Raw genomic sequence first — 17388 nt, forward strand, 5'->3', positions numbered from 1 at the left:
TGTTGGGCTGTGAATAATAATCGCTATTTACGTTAGTAATAATGGCTTTATTTTAATAAAATGCAGAGCACAATGTGGCTGACGCCGGTACAGAAATGCAACAGAACTATAGACTATATATATAGGTACTTATAGCTACACGTCAATCTAGTCGACACTGCTCACGTCACTTCGCCATTTCTAACACATCTTGTATACGTGAGGCGCAATATAAGATTCCGGAATGAATAAGAAAAAAATACTATAAATGGTTAGAAATGAATTTATTGTTTCTCAAAATATTCTCCGTTAGCGTTAATGCACTTTTTCATACGAATGAACCAATTTTCAAATCATTTATGCCACTCCTCCGTGACAATCTCTGAAACATATTTTTCATACTCTTCGACATCCTCTTCAGGTGATTAAAATTGTTGACCGCGTTATAGGTTCTTAATTTTTGGAAATAAATAAAAATCACAAAGTTCAAATGACTCCAATCTCTCTCTGTCTTTTAATGTTACTGTCCATGTCTCGCATCCATACAGTGTGGTGCTCCAGACATACGTTTTGATGAAACTTTTTTTTTTCAATTGTATAGGTTTTTTAAAGGTAAAAATGTGTTTTTATTATGGAAAGCCTGTTTTGCTATTGCGATTCTAGTCATGTCAGTGGTATATTTGGAATCTTCTGTGACAACACTTCCAAGATATTTGAAATGCGTTACCTGCTCTACTGGAATGTCATTTTTTTTTTAAATTAAATTTCATCGGTAATTAAATATTTAGTTTTGCGATTTTCGTCCATTCTAGCAAACTCTCAAGTTAACTGGTCGATTTGAAGTGAAACAGTTGACGGCACCCATTGACGACACCCGTCAATTGTTTCGAACTCGGGCAGACCAATCGGAGCGCAGTTGTCACAGTAATGATATAGCAGAATAGTTTTCAAACAAATTAAATGACTTTTCGTCTCTATTTCTGGTTATAAACTCGACGTTAAAAAATGACTTTGACTTTGACTTTGATATAGTAAACTTGAGGATATACACTGATAAGTATACGGTATGAAAACACGATTCCTTACCTCGTAACTAAAGTGTAAATTTTACAAGAAAACCGCTGTGTTCAATACATACTTTACATATACCAATAATTTTTTTGATATAAACTGAACTAAATAGAACACGTATAGTATACATTTTTCAAATGGCATTAACTTCGTTTGTAAAAAAAAAATATGAAATACAGCGCGTAGGGACACTGCTTTATATTTACCGCTCAACCCAAAATGAACCGTATTAATACGGGAAAAGTTTTAATTTAGCGGAGGTAGTATCGATTCTTAAATTACCACGGCACTTGCAAAGATAATCAATCTAATAATAATCAATAACCTGCAATCGTGTAGACCTAAGACAGTAGATTGTACAACAAGTGCATAAAACGCGTCATTTTAACCGAGACGAGTATATCTCTTATAGGATACTTAAGTCGAGGGTAAAATGGGTTTTATGAACGAGTTATACACTCTGCTTTTCACTTCGATTGCGAGGAAATTATACAGCAATATTCTAAATAAATGTTTTTTTTTCTTTTTTCTATACGTAACACTTGGCTCAGCTCGGACTACATAATGCTGAGTTATATTTTACAAGCTTTTGTTTTTTATGCATTTGTATCTTATAACTTATAAGAATTACTATTGCCTACTTTTTTAATTTTGTAATATAACACGGTTTAAAAAAGATAAAAGTAAAACTTTATACAGTTCTAGTGTGCGTGGCTGTTGGCGCAGGCGTCATTGCCTCGGATTCGAACGACGTTTTTATTTTATGCACTAGAGCATAAAATCCTATTTTATGCAGCCTACACCCAGCTTATATACGAACTTTAAGAGCATGAGAAGTGAAAATTATATTTTGTTTTATAATGTAAATAAATATTTTCTTTGTACACAGCTTTCGGGTCCATGTCTGGAGCTTTCGGCACAAACACGTCAACCTCGGGCGGCGGTTTGTTCGGCGGGAACACCACCTTCGGTAAACCCACTACCTCGGCCCCTACATTCGGCTTTAACGCTCCCAGCACCGGATTAGGTACGTATATTTATGATACATAACGCAAAGATGTCATTATATCTTACTAACAGACCTATCGCTTAAGTCCAGCCACATACTGTTCCACATTATCCCGCCCTCCCCTTTCCTGCTCCGAACCATGCGTGCTGGCCTCCGTAGTCACCGTTTTACAACTAGCCGTATTCCATTGAGATCTAGAAGGTTTGGTGGCGCCTTCCTTTGTCGCACAGTTGAGAAATGGAACTCCCTTCCAGGGCACGTATTTCCTCCGCTTTACGATATGGGGTCCTTCAAACGAGGCGTGAAGAGGCATTTTGTAGGCATGCAGGGTGGAGGTGGCAAGGGCAGTGATTGTATTAACACTGCACTAGCTTCTTTCACGTTTGGGTTCCATTTTCCATTTTACATCAGGTGGAATGGAGTCATCTGCCTGTCATGTTTAAAAAAAGTCAGAATGCCGTTTCAAAACTCCGTTTCGGAATTTCGACAGCAGCAAAACCATACAAATTACGGAGTTATCACATACATACAGAAAAAGCCGCTCTGAATACAAGTCTTCCATAGATTTTGTGGGACCGCAACACATAGTCGTAAATTCCGTACCTATTTTGGCTGCGAGGACATCAGGACTCTATGGGTCGTATTCCAGAACTCTACTCAATACTCAAGTCAGGACTTGAGTATTGCAGTGAGCACTGAAAATCATACTTAAGTCCTTGCCGTTAGGGTCGTATTTCCAGTGCTTGAAATCATACTCAAGTCTGCTCAAATTCTGACTTGAGCATTGAGTAGAGTTTTGGAATACGACCCTTTGCCTCGCGTCTCTCAGCTGAGTCTTGTTATTCCGGGCGTAAATAAACATATGCATGTCATGTATATATGGAATCTCGAATCCATATTTCGAAACGGAATTCCGACTTTACTGTGGCCGGCCCGAGTCGATTCCGGAGGCAGCTGCGCGGTGCGGGGGGAGTGACAGCTGACGTAACAATTATGTCGCGCTGCACACTGGATAATATCAATAAGATTTTTCTGAGGATATTCAATACCAAGTTGAAGTTTGGTAGCAGTAGAGCTCCTTGTGAAATAGTTCGTCCAGGGAAGTACTGCCACCTTACCTATTTCTGCCGCCAAGCAGTAACGTTAACATTACTGTGTTCCGGTTTTGAAGGGTAAGGGGTGCTGATGAAATTGCAGGGACATCTAATGTCTCAAGGTGACGAGCGCAGTGGTAGTGCCCCTCAGATCTTTGCGATTTAAAACTTTGAGTGACACTGCAACTGTTATAGACAGGCGTGTATCTTACCATCAGGAGCACGAGCATCGCTTGATATTATATATATACACATAACAGCAATTGAATTATTTGGTAGGCACTTTTTTCAAGTATTGCTGCTCTACATGTATCGGATTCAATGACATCTTGTTGCCTAAGTAGAATTTAGGAGACCTTACCTTGCTTCGGTGTTGTTATCTTGCTTTGGTTGTGCTTTCTGAAGCTGCACTATTTTTCCATTTACGATGTATAACTTGTTATCGCGAATTACCGCATGATGCCCATTTTTACGTCACATAAATGTTCTTGTACTTTTTTCTTTCTGCTTGTCCTTCTTCATTTAAGTATTCTGCTACAAGTAATCTTGAGTTTTTAAAGCAATAAGTACTCTCTACAGTTTGTCTTTTTTGAAGATGGAATAAAATGACAGTTCATTGTGCAAAAGTGTTGCCCGCTCGCAAGCAGCTAGTGATTGCAGTCGATAAATATTCTATCGACTATCGATTGAATTTTGATTACACTTATGAATAGCCGGACTTGTTTCATTTTAATCATCATCGCCCAATTATTCCAACTGCTAGGTACATGTTCATGTGGGGGCGGGTCGGAGGACAACCGACTCGCCCCTCCGTTGGCGCGGGAGCCCTGGCGTAAGCTAGGGCGGCCGGGCGGCGTCGTGGTGAATGTTCACTGATCCCACGGCGCCGACTCAACCGGCGAGAGGGAAACCCGGGGGGGTTTTAGTGGGGTAGGCCTTCCAGTGTGGAGGGAGAGTCCCCACATAACCCCTGAGTCTTCCCTGGGCACAGGGGTATCCATAAAGATTTCCCCCCCCGTCAAAAAAAAAAAAAAAAGGTACATGTTCATGTGATTTGTTAATTTTTGAAAATCCATACATAACTAAATTTAGAAGTTCTTATGTCTGTTAAAAATACAAATAGGAGACCTATTGTACAATTTTTTATTTTAATTTATTACATGTAATCAAATTCGCCTGTCGTTATTAAAATGTGTAGGACTAAAAATTGATTTCTATTCTGATAGAGCAACTATCAAAATAAAACTAAAGAATAAAATACTTGGGACTTGTCAACTTATGTCTCAGGGCGACGGGCGCAGTGGCAATGCTCCTCAAATCTTTGCGATTTAAAGCTCTGAGTGGCACTGCAACTGTTATGGACAGGCGTGTAGCTTACCATCAGGCGCACGACTTGTTCGTCCTGTCACTTAATATTATAAAAAAAATCGTTAGAACGTCGTCGTAACGTCTACAATTCAAATGTTTTTGGCAAAATTTTACCTACTTTCTCACTTTATCGCTAAAACTGTTGACAACAAACTATTTAAAATTTTACGCGAAAGGGCAACTTTGCAAATGTCATTTTACTCCATCTTTAAAAAGATGGACCATAGAATGTTTTTCGTTATTCTTTTACTAATAAATTATTAACTCTTGCTTAACAGGCACGGGTCTAGGTACTGGCCTTGGCGCTAACACTTTCCAAGCTAAACCAGTTGGCTCCTTCGGCACGCTCGGTGGAGGTGGTACGATGTTCCAGACGGCTACTCAGCCTAATTTCTCTTCAGGTGAGGCAATAACGTTGAAATTGCAGTTTAAAATAAAATTAATTGGTATTTAAAAAAACATGAATAGAAAACGGGATTCGAAGTGAATATTATAATTGCTAATTATCAACATGAATACTTTTAAATTTTAAATGAATTATAAACTATATTCCGTACAAAAATAGAACGAATAATGCCTTATATATTCTAAAATATTTATGACATTATTAACGAGCATCGAGTATATAACCAGAAATAGAGACGAAATAAGGACCATATATTCCTGGTAACACATTAGCGATACAGTTTTATAAATATCAACTTTCGTTTGCACTGAAATATAGACAGGCAAACTAATTACCTGTGTGTACGTCTCCGTATATTCCAAAAAATATTCTGTATTTATTTTAATAAAGATAATATCTCTAACAATGGGGGCTGTTCCATTCGGTGGTGTGGGAAAAACAGCAAAACATCTAATTACAAAACAAACGGAATCAAATTTCATCGATAATTAAATATTAAATATGTAATTTTGCAATTTTCGTCTATGATAGCAAATATTCACGTTAACTGGTCGATTTGAAGTCAAACAGTTGACGACAGCCATTGACGACACCCGTCAATTGTTTCGAACGCGGGCTAGCCAATCTGAGCGTAGTTGTCACAGTAATGATATGGCAGAATAGTTTTCAAACAAGTAAAATGACATTTCGCCGCTATTTCTGGTTATACACTCGATGTTAACGAGACAGTGAAACTCGCCTTTAGCTTCTCTTTTTTTATTCACTGGATGAACACAATATGCTCTTTCTTTATCTGGTATAGTTGCCATCATCACAAATCGAATATCTTCTTCGTAATCTGAATCAGAATTGGATAATTCACGAGACAACATTGGACTCACACATTATGAACTCTCCGTCAGCCACGACGGTTTTGATTCAAAATATCGTCAGTAGGCGTCAGAACACGACATACGAGGGTCATGCCAAAAGAAATTAGATTTTCAATCTTTATAAAATTTATTCTTTGATTCTATCGATTTTTTCAAAATATTTACTATGAACACGTATACACTTTTCCTTTCGTCTAAACCACTTGGAAAATATCGATGACCACTCTTCTTTAGACATCTCGGAAATCTCAAAGTTATAAGCAGTCAAGACATCTTTCCGCCAGCCAGACTTTCAATTTTTCTTGAATTTTTGGATAAAGTTAAAAATCACATGGTGCTAGGTCAGGGAAATATGGCGGTTGCGGCAGGATGGATACATTTTTTTAATGAACATAGTCGAGCGTTTTAGCAGAAGTGTGTGGAGCAGCGTTCTCGTGAAGCCAGCCGGATTGCTGACTTCGGCCGCTTGTCACACCAAGCTGACAAGACTTTTGGGGCACAAACTGTTATATACCATTCGGAGTTAACTGTCCTTTGATCCTCTAGCACTACAGTAGCAATATCTCCCGTCATGCAGAAAAATGAGGCGACAGTTTGTTTCTTTGTGCTTCGTGTACGACGACAATTCGTTGGCGTCGGCTCATCTTCAAAGCACAATACAGTGGACTGTCGCTTTGTTTCATCATCATAGTTATATAACCATGTTTCGTCACCTGTCAGTGTATCATAAAAGTTTTTTTTTCAGCATCGAATTTATCTATCATAAATTTGCACAAATCCACGCGACGTTCTTTCTGCTCACCGTTAAGTTTGTGCGGAACACATCTCGAATAACGCTTATGGAGAGACAGTTGTTCGTGAATAATAGTTTGCGATTCTGCAGTATCACCAGTTGTGGCGATAAGTTCAAAACAGTCTTGCGGATTTAAACCTTTTTTGTAGTCATAATAAATCATAACAGAAAATCACGTCGAGAGATCTCCATTGTTGCAAACAAAATTCCCGCCAGATTGTCTCTGAAAAATAAAATAAATAAATAAAAAAGAATTCGATTTAAGACGTTTTCAAATTTATTAGCAATTAACCTGCCTTTCCGACAGTGTATAACTTGCCAATATCAAACAAGTGATTAAAGAGTGCATAAGTTCTTTTGGCATGACACTCGTACCAACCATGACGTCAGAGCGCATCACGACACGTCACGTCAGAGAAATATAAACGCGGCTTCAGGGTGCTGGTGAAATTATAGGCACATGGGACTTGTCAACTTAGGTCACAGGACGACAGGCGCAGTGGCAGTGCCCTTCAATCTTTGCAACTTAAAGCTCAGAGTGGCACTGCACCTACTATGGACAGGCGTGTCGCTTACCACCAGGCGGACGACTAGTTCGTATTGTCACTTAGTATCAAAACAAAAACTGCGCAGTAAATACCAGTCCGATTGCACTTAATAATGAAGCAAAACTTGTTGTCTATGATGTTAGTAATATAGTCCTACGAGGTTGTTACATTTAACCCTGAATATTATGTTGTTTATTACACCAAACAAATAATAAAAGAAATAAAGGCGATGCGAATGAAACGAAGGTTATCTATGAAAGAAATCTTTTTCAGCCACTTTAAAGCAGTATAGTAAAAAATAAATACTATTTTTTTCTTGTTCCAAAAGGTCTGGACGGCGGTGGGCTCGGTGGAGGCGGTCTATTCGGCAACACCAACACACTCGGGGGTGGAGGCCTAGGCCTCGGCGGACTTGGGGCTAACACCAATTTCAATACAAAGTAAGTAATACAGAAGAGATTCCACTAGTTTATTATTATTATTGATAAAAGATCAAACAAATGCAAGATAATTCCTTCGGCTAAATGGCTAAACGGAACAGAACAACTTTATCGTTCTTCTTTTGCCTGGCCTTATTCACATTTATTTGAGGTCGGCCCTTCTGGTCACTCTTCTCCAAGACGGTCTGTCCTGAGTCGTCTGTGGTTGTTCTCGCAGATCTTTATTAATAAGGGATATCCGTGTGAGGCGGGGTCTACCACGTACCTTGGGCTGGTTACTCATGCCAAGGACTTTCCTTGTGATGTGATTAGGCGGTCGTCGCAAGTAGGTCCGTATCACCTAAGTCTGCTTTCTTGCAACTTTTCTGGGATATACCTCACTTTAAAACTGCCTCTGATGTGGATGTTTTTGACGTGGTCTGGTTTTGTAACGTCCGCCCTGCGATCCGACTAAATTCGAACCACCGTCTGTCGACTCAACGTGGCTACACGGAACAGAACAACTTTATCGTTATTTTGTGTAATATTTAAATTTTTTGAATGTTACGATATTTTACTATCATGATGCAATTATTTTTGTGAAATTACTCCACTAGTTTGTTATAATTATTAATACAAAGATCGAATACTAAGAAAAAGTACTTCGATCCGGCTGGATTCGAACCAGAGCCTTCAAGCAATCCCTCTTCGAACTGAGCTACGGAACGCACCAGCAGACCTTATGAATTTTTCTATATGCTTGTTGCAGATCTTTAATTTTGGTTTTTAAAGACTTTTTGCCGTAGCGCCATCTGTGGGAAAATCTATTTCTTTACTCAGCCATTTTAACCGACTTCAAAAAAGGAGGAGGTTCTCAATTCGACTGCAATTTTTTTTGTATGTTACACGATATCTCCTCAATAATTTGTGAACCGATTGTAATGATTTACTTTTTTTTATTGGAAAAATGGTACCTCAGTAGTGATCCCATTTAAATTGGAAGAAAATATTCCACCTATAAGGGTGGCAAACTAGAGGATGAATGGCTTTCAATAAAATTTGGCATATATATGTAATTCCACAAACTTTTGAGGTCGGTTTTTTAGTACTCTGTACTAAGATTATGTTTAGCAAGTTCTATTGAAGAGTTGTACACAAGGAGGTGATCTTTTCCAGCGCCAACATCTCCGGCGCATCGGCGGCAGGCAACGTGCACGAGCAAATCCTGACGCTCGTCGCGAGGCCGTACGGCGACACGCCGCTCTTCAAGGACCTGCTGCCTGATACTTGTGAGTTTCACACAAGCTGCTCAATGCTCATTTCAGTGAATTCAAAACTTTAAAACGCTCCCCTGTAAACTTAGCAATTTCGACATACGATACTTTACGTAAGAGGGGCCATAAGTAGTGTTAAAATATCAATATGGAAATTTACTTTTTTAAATTAGTCTGCAAGGGGTGTTTTGGGCAGTGCCTCGGAATTAATAGCAAAAGAGCTCCTTGTGAAAGAGATCGTCGAGGAAAATACTGTCACTACCTATTTCTGCCGCCAAGCAAGTAATGTGAACGTACGAACTTGTATATTAAACGACCGCGTACTAAGTTAATGAAACAAACCGAGTGAGAGTCTTCCAAGTGGTAATGTGCCTCTTTCTAATAGGGTGTTCGTTTTCATTTTTCAGCCAGCCATATTGTTTTTAACTTTTTAGTTTTTACTGAAATTGTTGGCCGCTTGTGGATGACCAAAACTACTAATATTATTTCATAATACAAATTGGTATACTTATTTTATATGCTACTTCATAATAGAAGGTTGCATTATTACAGTAAAACCAAAATTATTTAAGCTAAATTTAAAAACTTAATAGACTAGACACTATCTGAGATGATTTTATTTAGCGTTGGCAAGTTGTTAGACAAGGACAGACGGTTTTTTACATTTTCTTAAAATAAACATTACTATAATTAGATATAAGGTGTAAATTTGTAATATTGGTATATCGAAGTGAGCGAACCAGAATATTAAGTATATAAATCCGTGTGTGAACGTCACTGCGTTTCGGTTTTGAATGGCGAGGGCGCTCATGAAATTACAGACACATGGGACTTGTCAATTTAGGGAGTACCACACTTATCGACACGAAATCGGCTTAAGCCTGCCAGAAGCTTTATATCCATGTAAGCGAAGGAGACGTTATGCGTTTCGCGTCAGCAATCTGAGCGGAAGCGAAGCACACTCAACGTCTTTTTAGCTCTTATTGTATTATATGCATAAAGTTTTTTCTGTCCGGTTTAAGCCATTCCGTGGTAATAAGTGTGGTGAGTTCCTTATGTATCAAGGTGGCCTTATTCAGAGTGGAGGCGGGCGCGGGTGCGTGTAAATGAAATGTACGTAGACGCTTGTTGCGTTCACAGTGGTCGCGCGGGTAGATCTATTGGCTAGGTCCGCCCGTACCTTTCACAATGCTTAGTCTAGCGTCTGTTTACGATTTCGATGTGTGGTTCTACCCGCTCGTAGCCGCTTCGGCACTGAAAGGGAAGAGGCCTAGACCCGCGCGCACGCACCCGCCGCCGCGCCCGTGCCTGAATGAGCCCGGTGACGTACACACTAATTACGGGACGAACAAGTCGTGTATCTGGTGGTAAGCGACACGCCTGTCCATAACAGTTGCAGTGCCACTCCAAGCTTTAAATCGTAAAGATCTGAGGGGCACTGCCACTGCGCCCATCACCCTGAGACATAAGTTGACAAGTCCCTTGTGCCTGTAATTTCACCAACACGCTTACCATTCGAAACCGCAACGCAGTAATGCTTATATTGCTGTTTGGCGGCTGAAATAGATAATGTGACAGTACTTCCCTGAACGAACTCTCACAATGAGCTCTGCAGCTCTTTCGGATACTCCAGCGAATAAATAATGAAGAAATATACTATCTCCAGTACAAAATGTTCTTGTTTTTTACCTACAGCAACCACAGCAGAAGATGTCTTAAAGCCAACAAACCCAGCTGCTGTAAAGGCATTGTTGGATAGCAGCAATAACAACATGTATCGTGTGACTTCACCTACTGCCATGCGGCTCAAAGTACAACCCAGCAACAAAGTCACTCAGCATAAGGTATTACATATGAACATTTTACTTATTCATATATATTTTGTGAAAATATTCCACTATATAGTCTGGCTTTTTTGAAGACTGAATAAAATGACAGTTCATTGTGCAAAAGTGTTGCCCGCTTGCGAGCAGCTAGTGATTGCAGTCGATAAATATTCTATCGACTATCGACTGAATATTGGTTACGCTTAAATAGCCATTACTGGGCACAATTTCATACATACGTACACTGTATTTAGAACTATGTTTATGAAAAATACAAAGAGGAGACATTTTAAAAGGTTTTCATTTTAATTCAATATAGATAATGAAATCCGGCTATTCTTGTTAAAATGTTTGTGAATAAAAATGGATTTCGATACTAGAAGGTCAAAATAATAAAGAAGTCAACAAAGCAATTAGTAGTCATTAGAACGTCGTAACATTTATAATTCAGTCATTTTTGGCAAAATTTTGTCTTTCACAATTTTATCGATAAGACTATCGACTACATATTTAAAATTTTATGAAAACTGGCAACCTACAAATGTCATTTTACTCGGTGTGTTGTAAAAATTGTGGAGTAAAATGACATTTGTGGAGTTGCCAGTTTTCACAAAGTTTGAAATAGTTCTGTAGTTAAACTTTACACAGTTTTATCGATAGATTATGAAAGAAGGTAAAATTTTGCCAAAAATATCTGAATTGTGAATGTTACGTGTTACGTTATTGTTTTCTTATTTTGACATTTGGCCTACTAGTATCGAAATCGATTTTGATTCATATACAATAAATAAATAACACACACACACTTATAGCCTCGGTCTAGGGAAATCCTGTGTCGCTGGTGCCATTGACACACACAAACAACCACAAATTACCCGGTTACATGTCCCGGGGAACGAACCCGGGACCTCTGCTTGGCAGACCGGCATGGTAACCGTACGGCCACAAAGGCAGTCTTTTATTCACAATTTAATAAGGACAGCCGGATTTGATTATCTATATTGAATTTAAATGAAATCGTTTAAAATGTGTCTTCGCTTTGTATTTCTCATGAACATGTTTCTAAATACTTTGTATGTATGTATGAACTTAACAAAAATTGACAATTCAGATGAACTTGTGCTCAGTAATTGGATAAATATTGGATCGAGGATAATTTAAATGAAACAAGTTCCGCTATTTATTCCACAAGCGTGACTAATATTCGATAATTGTCGATTTATCGACTGCAATCACTAACTGCTCGCGAGCGGGCAACACTTTTGAGCAATGAACTGTCACTTTACTCCGCCTTCAAAAAAGACAGACTATAGACGGTTACCACTTTTCACAGTTTACCGATTAAAAAAAAAATACATATCCAGAAAATATTCCGCAGAAATCTCTCTTCGACGGTCTAGAAGAGTCGGACGCGACTCTAGAAGACAAACTCAGTCTAAAACCTAGCCGCAAGCGCCTAGTGCTAAGACCTAGATCACAGATTGAGGAACAGAATGAGTCTTTGGAACACGCACAACAAAATAACAGGTAATTTACTGCATCATTGATCACGTAATAGATATACAATTTTACCAGTTCAGATTAACTTGTCGATACGTAACATTTGCTCGTGGCTTGGGGTCAAGTGACTTGGAATTTTTTTATTTAAGTCTTTATTATGGACAGCCGCTTGTCATCAAGCGCACTATTTAAACAAAAAAAAAACCACTAATACTAAACAATCTTACAGCAGCAAATTAAGCTCTGCTGCATACGCAGTCCGTAGAATACGTGAAGTTACCGATGTTGCTACTGCTAGACCAGTTTACTTTAGTTCCATAGTATAACGTCCTACGGGATTCTCTTGTAGGGTAAAGCGGCAGATATACAAACCATATTTGTGTGGCAAAAACGAGCGATTCTTTCTGTGTACAGTTTAGGTTCTCCTGTTTCTCTGACTGGTATCATGACTGTGGAATAACAGTACATTGACTCAAATATTTTGTATGCCCCTAAAAATATACATAATTTCGTTAAGAAACAAGATATCCATAATATTAACCTTAGAACTAAGTCCAAAATCATGGTACCACGATTTCGTTTAACTGAGGTAAACGATTCTTTTATGAGGTTTATCTTTTATATATCTTATTCTTTTATCATTATAACTGTATACGTTTTTACAACAAGATTCCGGAGAATATATTAAGATTATCATTTCCTAAGTTTAAAACTTATATTAGAAGTATTTTAATTGAAAAGTCATATTACAAAATTAAAGAGTATGGTTTAGATAAACTAAGATATTTTAGATAATAAGTCTTGTAGTTTATTTAAAGGTTATACATATTTACGTTATTTATGCTATTAACTAATTAAATTAGATACCTGTTTGAATAATATTAATGAGAATTGTAATAAATCTGTAAGTATCATGTACAGAGATGGACATTTTGTTATTAAACATTCTACATCGAATTTAGCTAAAGTACAGGTTACATATATATCATTGCTGGTGTAATCTTTTAAGTATGAAAATACTTGTGTCAGAAGCCACCGCTCCTCCAATCCGGTACAGTTATTACTTAGAACTTTAAAGTGGATGGAACAGATTGACTCTCGTTTTAAAGATAGCTAAGGATTTACTATCATGTACAGTAATGGGAAGTGTATTCCAGAGTCTGACCGTATGAACATTAAAGGAGTGAGAATAAAAACCGGAATTGAATGATGATAGTTTGTTTTCGGGATTTTATATGATCGGGTAAAGTACATACATCCTGTCGTGTAACGAATTAACAGTCATTATACAATATCCTTAGGTGAATAGTATGTTTGTCAAATACCGTTATTTAATCATAAATAATTTGATCTAGTAAAACAGTTATTCCTGCTTTTCCTGCGGTAATTCGCCTTAAGAAGTTTATGTACAGTTTATATTACGGAAAAAGTGGCAACACTCGATCAAACCCCTTTAAGTTAGGAATGACAAGTTGGTAAATTATTCATAAGTACGCTTTGTAATAATAATAAATTACGGTCTTTGTATACTTATCGTTATTGAATAACTATTTTATTAATAAATTACATTTATTATTTAGAATTTTCCTAAAATGTATAAAGATATAAATAAAGTCATTTGTTGGTCAATTTTAACATCTTACTTGCTTTTACTTGTGAATAAAGGCGTTTTTTTTTAAATTTTTTTACGGTATTTTAAACGCGAGTAATGATTGTTTCCACTGTTTATTTCGAAGCGTATACTGGCTCCAATTTCAGCTGGCTAAGAGCGTAAAGCGAAAAACAATCTGACATCAATATTCAGTCTTTCTAGCTCAGTAATGATGTTTAAAACGCTGTTTCTACTTAAATTTGTAAAAAGTTTGACAAATTATTAGTTGAAACAGATTTAAGCCGCAACGCTTTCAAAAGTTTGACAAATAATTATTGTGCACCTACTTGGTTTAAACGACTATTCTGCTAAAAGCGCATCACTGTCAAAAGTTTGACGGATAATTACAGGTTTAAATGGCAACACTGTTAAAAGTTAGAGCGATAACATAATGCGACGTTTAGCAGCGATACAAACGCGATGTGAGTCGCTAATCGTCTACCTTTACACACACGCGCGTTTTTAAACAGCGATGCAAACGCAATGCAAGCGCGCGACTGCATCGATACAAACGCGCGATTGCAGCGCTACACTTGGGATTTATAGGTGATTGCATCGTTGCAATCGCGCGTTTGTATCGATGCAATTATATCGACAGTGTAGCTAAGCGATCGCGCGTGTCACGAACGCGCGTTTGTATCGCCGCTGTGTGTAACCACTCTTAGACGGATAGTTAGTACAAACGGTGGTATTAAATGGCAAAAATGTCAACAATTTTACGGATAATTAGTATAAACTGATTACTTAATGGGTAGACAGAACGTCTCGAGACAGGGGCGTTTGGCTGTTCATTAGTGATGCACCGAAAGTGTCATAACGGAAACACACAGATGTCAAAAGTAAATTTTAGTAGAAACGGAAGTGGAAGTGTAAATACCACAAAGATCTCAACGAAATAGTTCCAATAAGGGCTTGTGTTTGGTTTGAACACAACTTCAATCTCATCGCCAAGCAATACGCGTGTAAACTTCCATCCATCGTAAACGTTACAAACTTTCGATATAAAAGTTGCGCAAGCTAAAACGGAAATAGATGTGAAAAAGCATGCAGAACTTCCGCAGTTGCGAAAGCAGAAGTCTGTTGCATCTCTACTGATCATCGCGGTGTGCGGGTTCCAACAGCAATGTATGATAGTGAGTGTTGAATGTGGCAGAAAAAACATGAAAGTAAGGTGGATGCTGTAGAAATGGGAGCTTTTCGCAATATGTGCAGTATAAGAGCGTTGGCGCACTATGTCCGCTTCGTATCAATTCCGAATCCGAGTAATGACGGCCCGAAATGTCATAGGGATCATTTTATCTCGGTGTAAAAGCGATGTTTTCTCGGATTCGAATTGGACTTAGTGTACAAGCGATATCGGAAGTGGGTCCGAATTTTATACATTTGTAGAATCGGACGTAATGCGTAAACGCGCTTAGTCTTAAAGAATGAATGCCGAACAGTGTAGGAAACGTGTGTATGAAAGAACAAATTAAAAGTGTCCTTTGATAATTTGTACAAAAAACTTGTTGTGGCGTTAGTTGTTTGGTTCAAAGTAGAACACAAGGGCTGTTCTACTTTGCACCAAACAACTCTCATGGTGACTGGCGCAATGGCAGTATCTCTCAGGACTTATGCGATTTAAAGTTTTAGATTTAAAGCTACTGCTCGTTCACTGTCCTGACTTCATTGAGAAAAACGAGCACGAAACTCTAGGAATCTAGAGCCATGTCGTCTTTCCATTCGTCTTTATCTAACACGTAGTCTTAAATTTTGTAATATGACTTTTCAATTAAATTACTTTTGATGTACGTTTTAAACTTAGGAAATGTATGTTCCGGAATCTTATTGTAAAAACGTAAGTAAATGTTAAATCTCTGAGCGGCACTACAACTGTGATGTGTAGGCGTGTTGCTTGCCACCAGGCCTACGAAGTATTCGTCTCTTTACTTAATATTAAAAAAAGAATTAATTTTTAAAAAAAATTACCAGGTCCTTGGAAGACGCACGCCGTGAAACAAATGGACCTCAAAAGGAAAAAGATGATAACAAATCTGTAGAGGAAACGCAGCGGCTCAGAAAAGATATGAACCTCGAAAAGAATAGTAAGTACAGTCTACAAGAAACTTTGTGGCTCCCTGTAACAGCTATAACCACGGAAGAATAAAAACAATGGAAGGGCCTTAAGCCTCTATTACTGTTATAAACGATGTCGCCAAAACTCACATGTTCTTAATTTGATACACTACAAAGCCTTGATATTGATTGGTCGTAGTTTCAAATTTAAAAAGAAATAAATTCGGGATTGTTCACTTCACTTTTTATTTTTATGGCTCCATCATTATGAGAAGTGATGATTTTGCCAATGTCACGGTTGAAAGACAAAAAACGAAACCAAAAAAAAAAATTCGCTAAGCTCTTAGGACATTAACCGGTGTTGGTAAGTTGGACCACGGGAGTACTCAGTTGAGAATGTAAAACAAAACAACATTTATAAATATATGTTATTTAAGTGGATAAATTTACATAGAGTAACAATATGGGGGGAGAACACTAAAGTTAAGAGGTTATTTATGTTAATGGGGCGGGGGAATTTTGGAGAAAGTAAGTTATGAAGTGGAACAGCAATATTAGGACAATTGAAAAAAATGTGTTCCAAGGTACCGTCTTCTAGGCCGCACTTGCACAGAGAGTGATCTCGAACTCTGATTTTACGCAAAAATACAGGTGTGCAAACATGGCCTAAGCGCAAACGAATAATAGTGGAAGTGATGTTTTTAGGCAAATCGCGACGTTTAAAAAACCAGGGTTTAGTGGGTAGATTTGGTTGGAGGTTACCATAGTGTCTACCAACAGTTTGTCGTGATTCCTGCCAAAGGACCGACCAGGAGGCTAGCATTTGGGGTTTGGTCATGGCGAGCAGATCTCTGGGAAAGCACTTACAGTATTTGCATACGCCAATTCTTGTCGCATCCTTTGCAAAGGCGTCTACTGCTTCGTTGCCACTAATCCCACTGTGACCGGGAATCCAGGCCAGAGTTACCTCAATTCCCGCACAATGACATCGGTACAGATTGACATCGATACATCGGGATTGTTAATATAATTTAAACTTTACCCTGTTGGCATATGGCGTTGAAAGTTCAATACCATCAATACTTATTATTACAAATTACGACGTTTTGATATTATATTGAATTTTTAATCAATGTGCTGCCATCGAGCGGTTCATTGCTGAATGACGACGAATTGGGGCTATTAATTTATTTCTCCAAACAACAAGCGACCATATTGTAGGGGTATAAGCTTTACTTTCGTTTCTTGTAACAAAAAAAAAATTCTGTGAACAGAAAATTGAAAATTGATTAAAATAAGACTCCGATGATATGAAATACCACCACGGATAATATTTTTGGTGCGGCAATCATTTTTGCACTTCAAAACAGCACAATAAGGCATTTTATAGAGGATTTGCACGAAAGAATGACACAACCGTACCATACAAAGTGAAAATGGCGCGACGGACTGAGCTCAGATAGGTCTTTCGAGACTTATAGTTGGCACTTATAACTAACCACTTCTACTGTATTTATTGCACT

The 17388-nt window shown here is 38.0% G+C and overlaps 1 protein-coding gene across 1 annotated transcript in view; it reads left to right on the forward strand.

The window, feature by feature from the left end:
• LOC113234415 (nuclear pore complex protein Nup98-Nup96) overlaps nt 1-17388 on the forward strand; it is an 83682-nt gene that overhangs the window by 10169 nt on the left and 56125 nt on the right. Inside the window, exons 10-16 of the mRNA XM_026469725.1 lie at nt 1940-2077; nt 4800-4922; nt 7469-7580; nt 8736-8848; nt 10529-10677; nt 12038-12186; nt 15782-15894. Of these exons, the coding sequence (XP_026325510.1) occupies nt 1940-2077; nt 4800-4922; nt 7469-7580; nt 8736-8848; nt 10529-10677; nt 12038-12186; nt 15782-15894 (897 nt within the window). The remainder of the gene's footprint in view (nt 1-1939; nt 2078-4799; nt 4923-7468; nt 7581-8735; nt 8849-10528; nt 10678-12037; nt 12187-15781; nt 15895-17388) is intronic.

The sequence above is a fragment of the Hyposmocoma kahamanoa genome, unplaced genomic scaffold, assembly GCF_003589595.1.
Source record: "Hyposmocoma kahamanoa isolate Upper Pololo Valley unplaced genomic scaffold, ASM358959v1 84, whole genome shotgun sequence".
NCBI classification, from domain to species: domain Eukaryota; kingdom Metazoa; phylum Arthropoda; class Insecta; order Lepidoptera; family Cosmopterigidae; genus Hyposmocoma; species Hyposmocoma kahamanoa.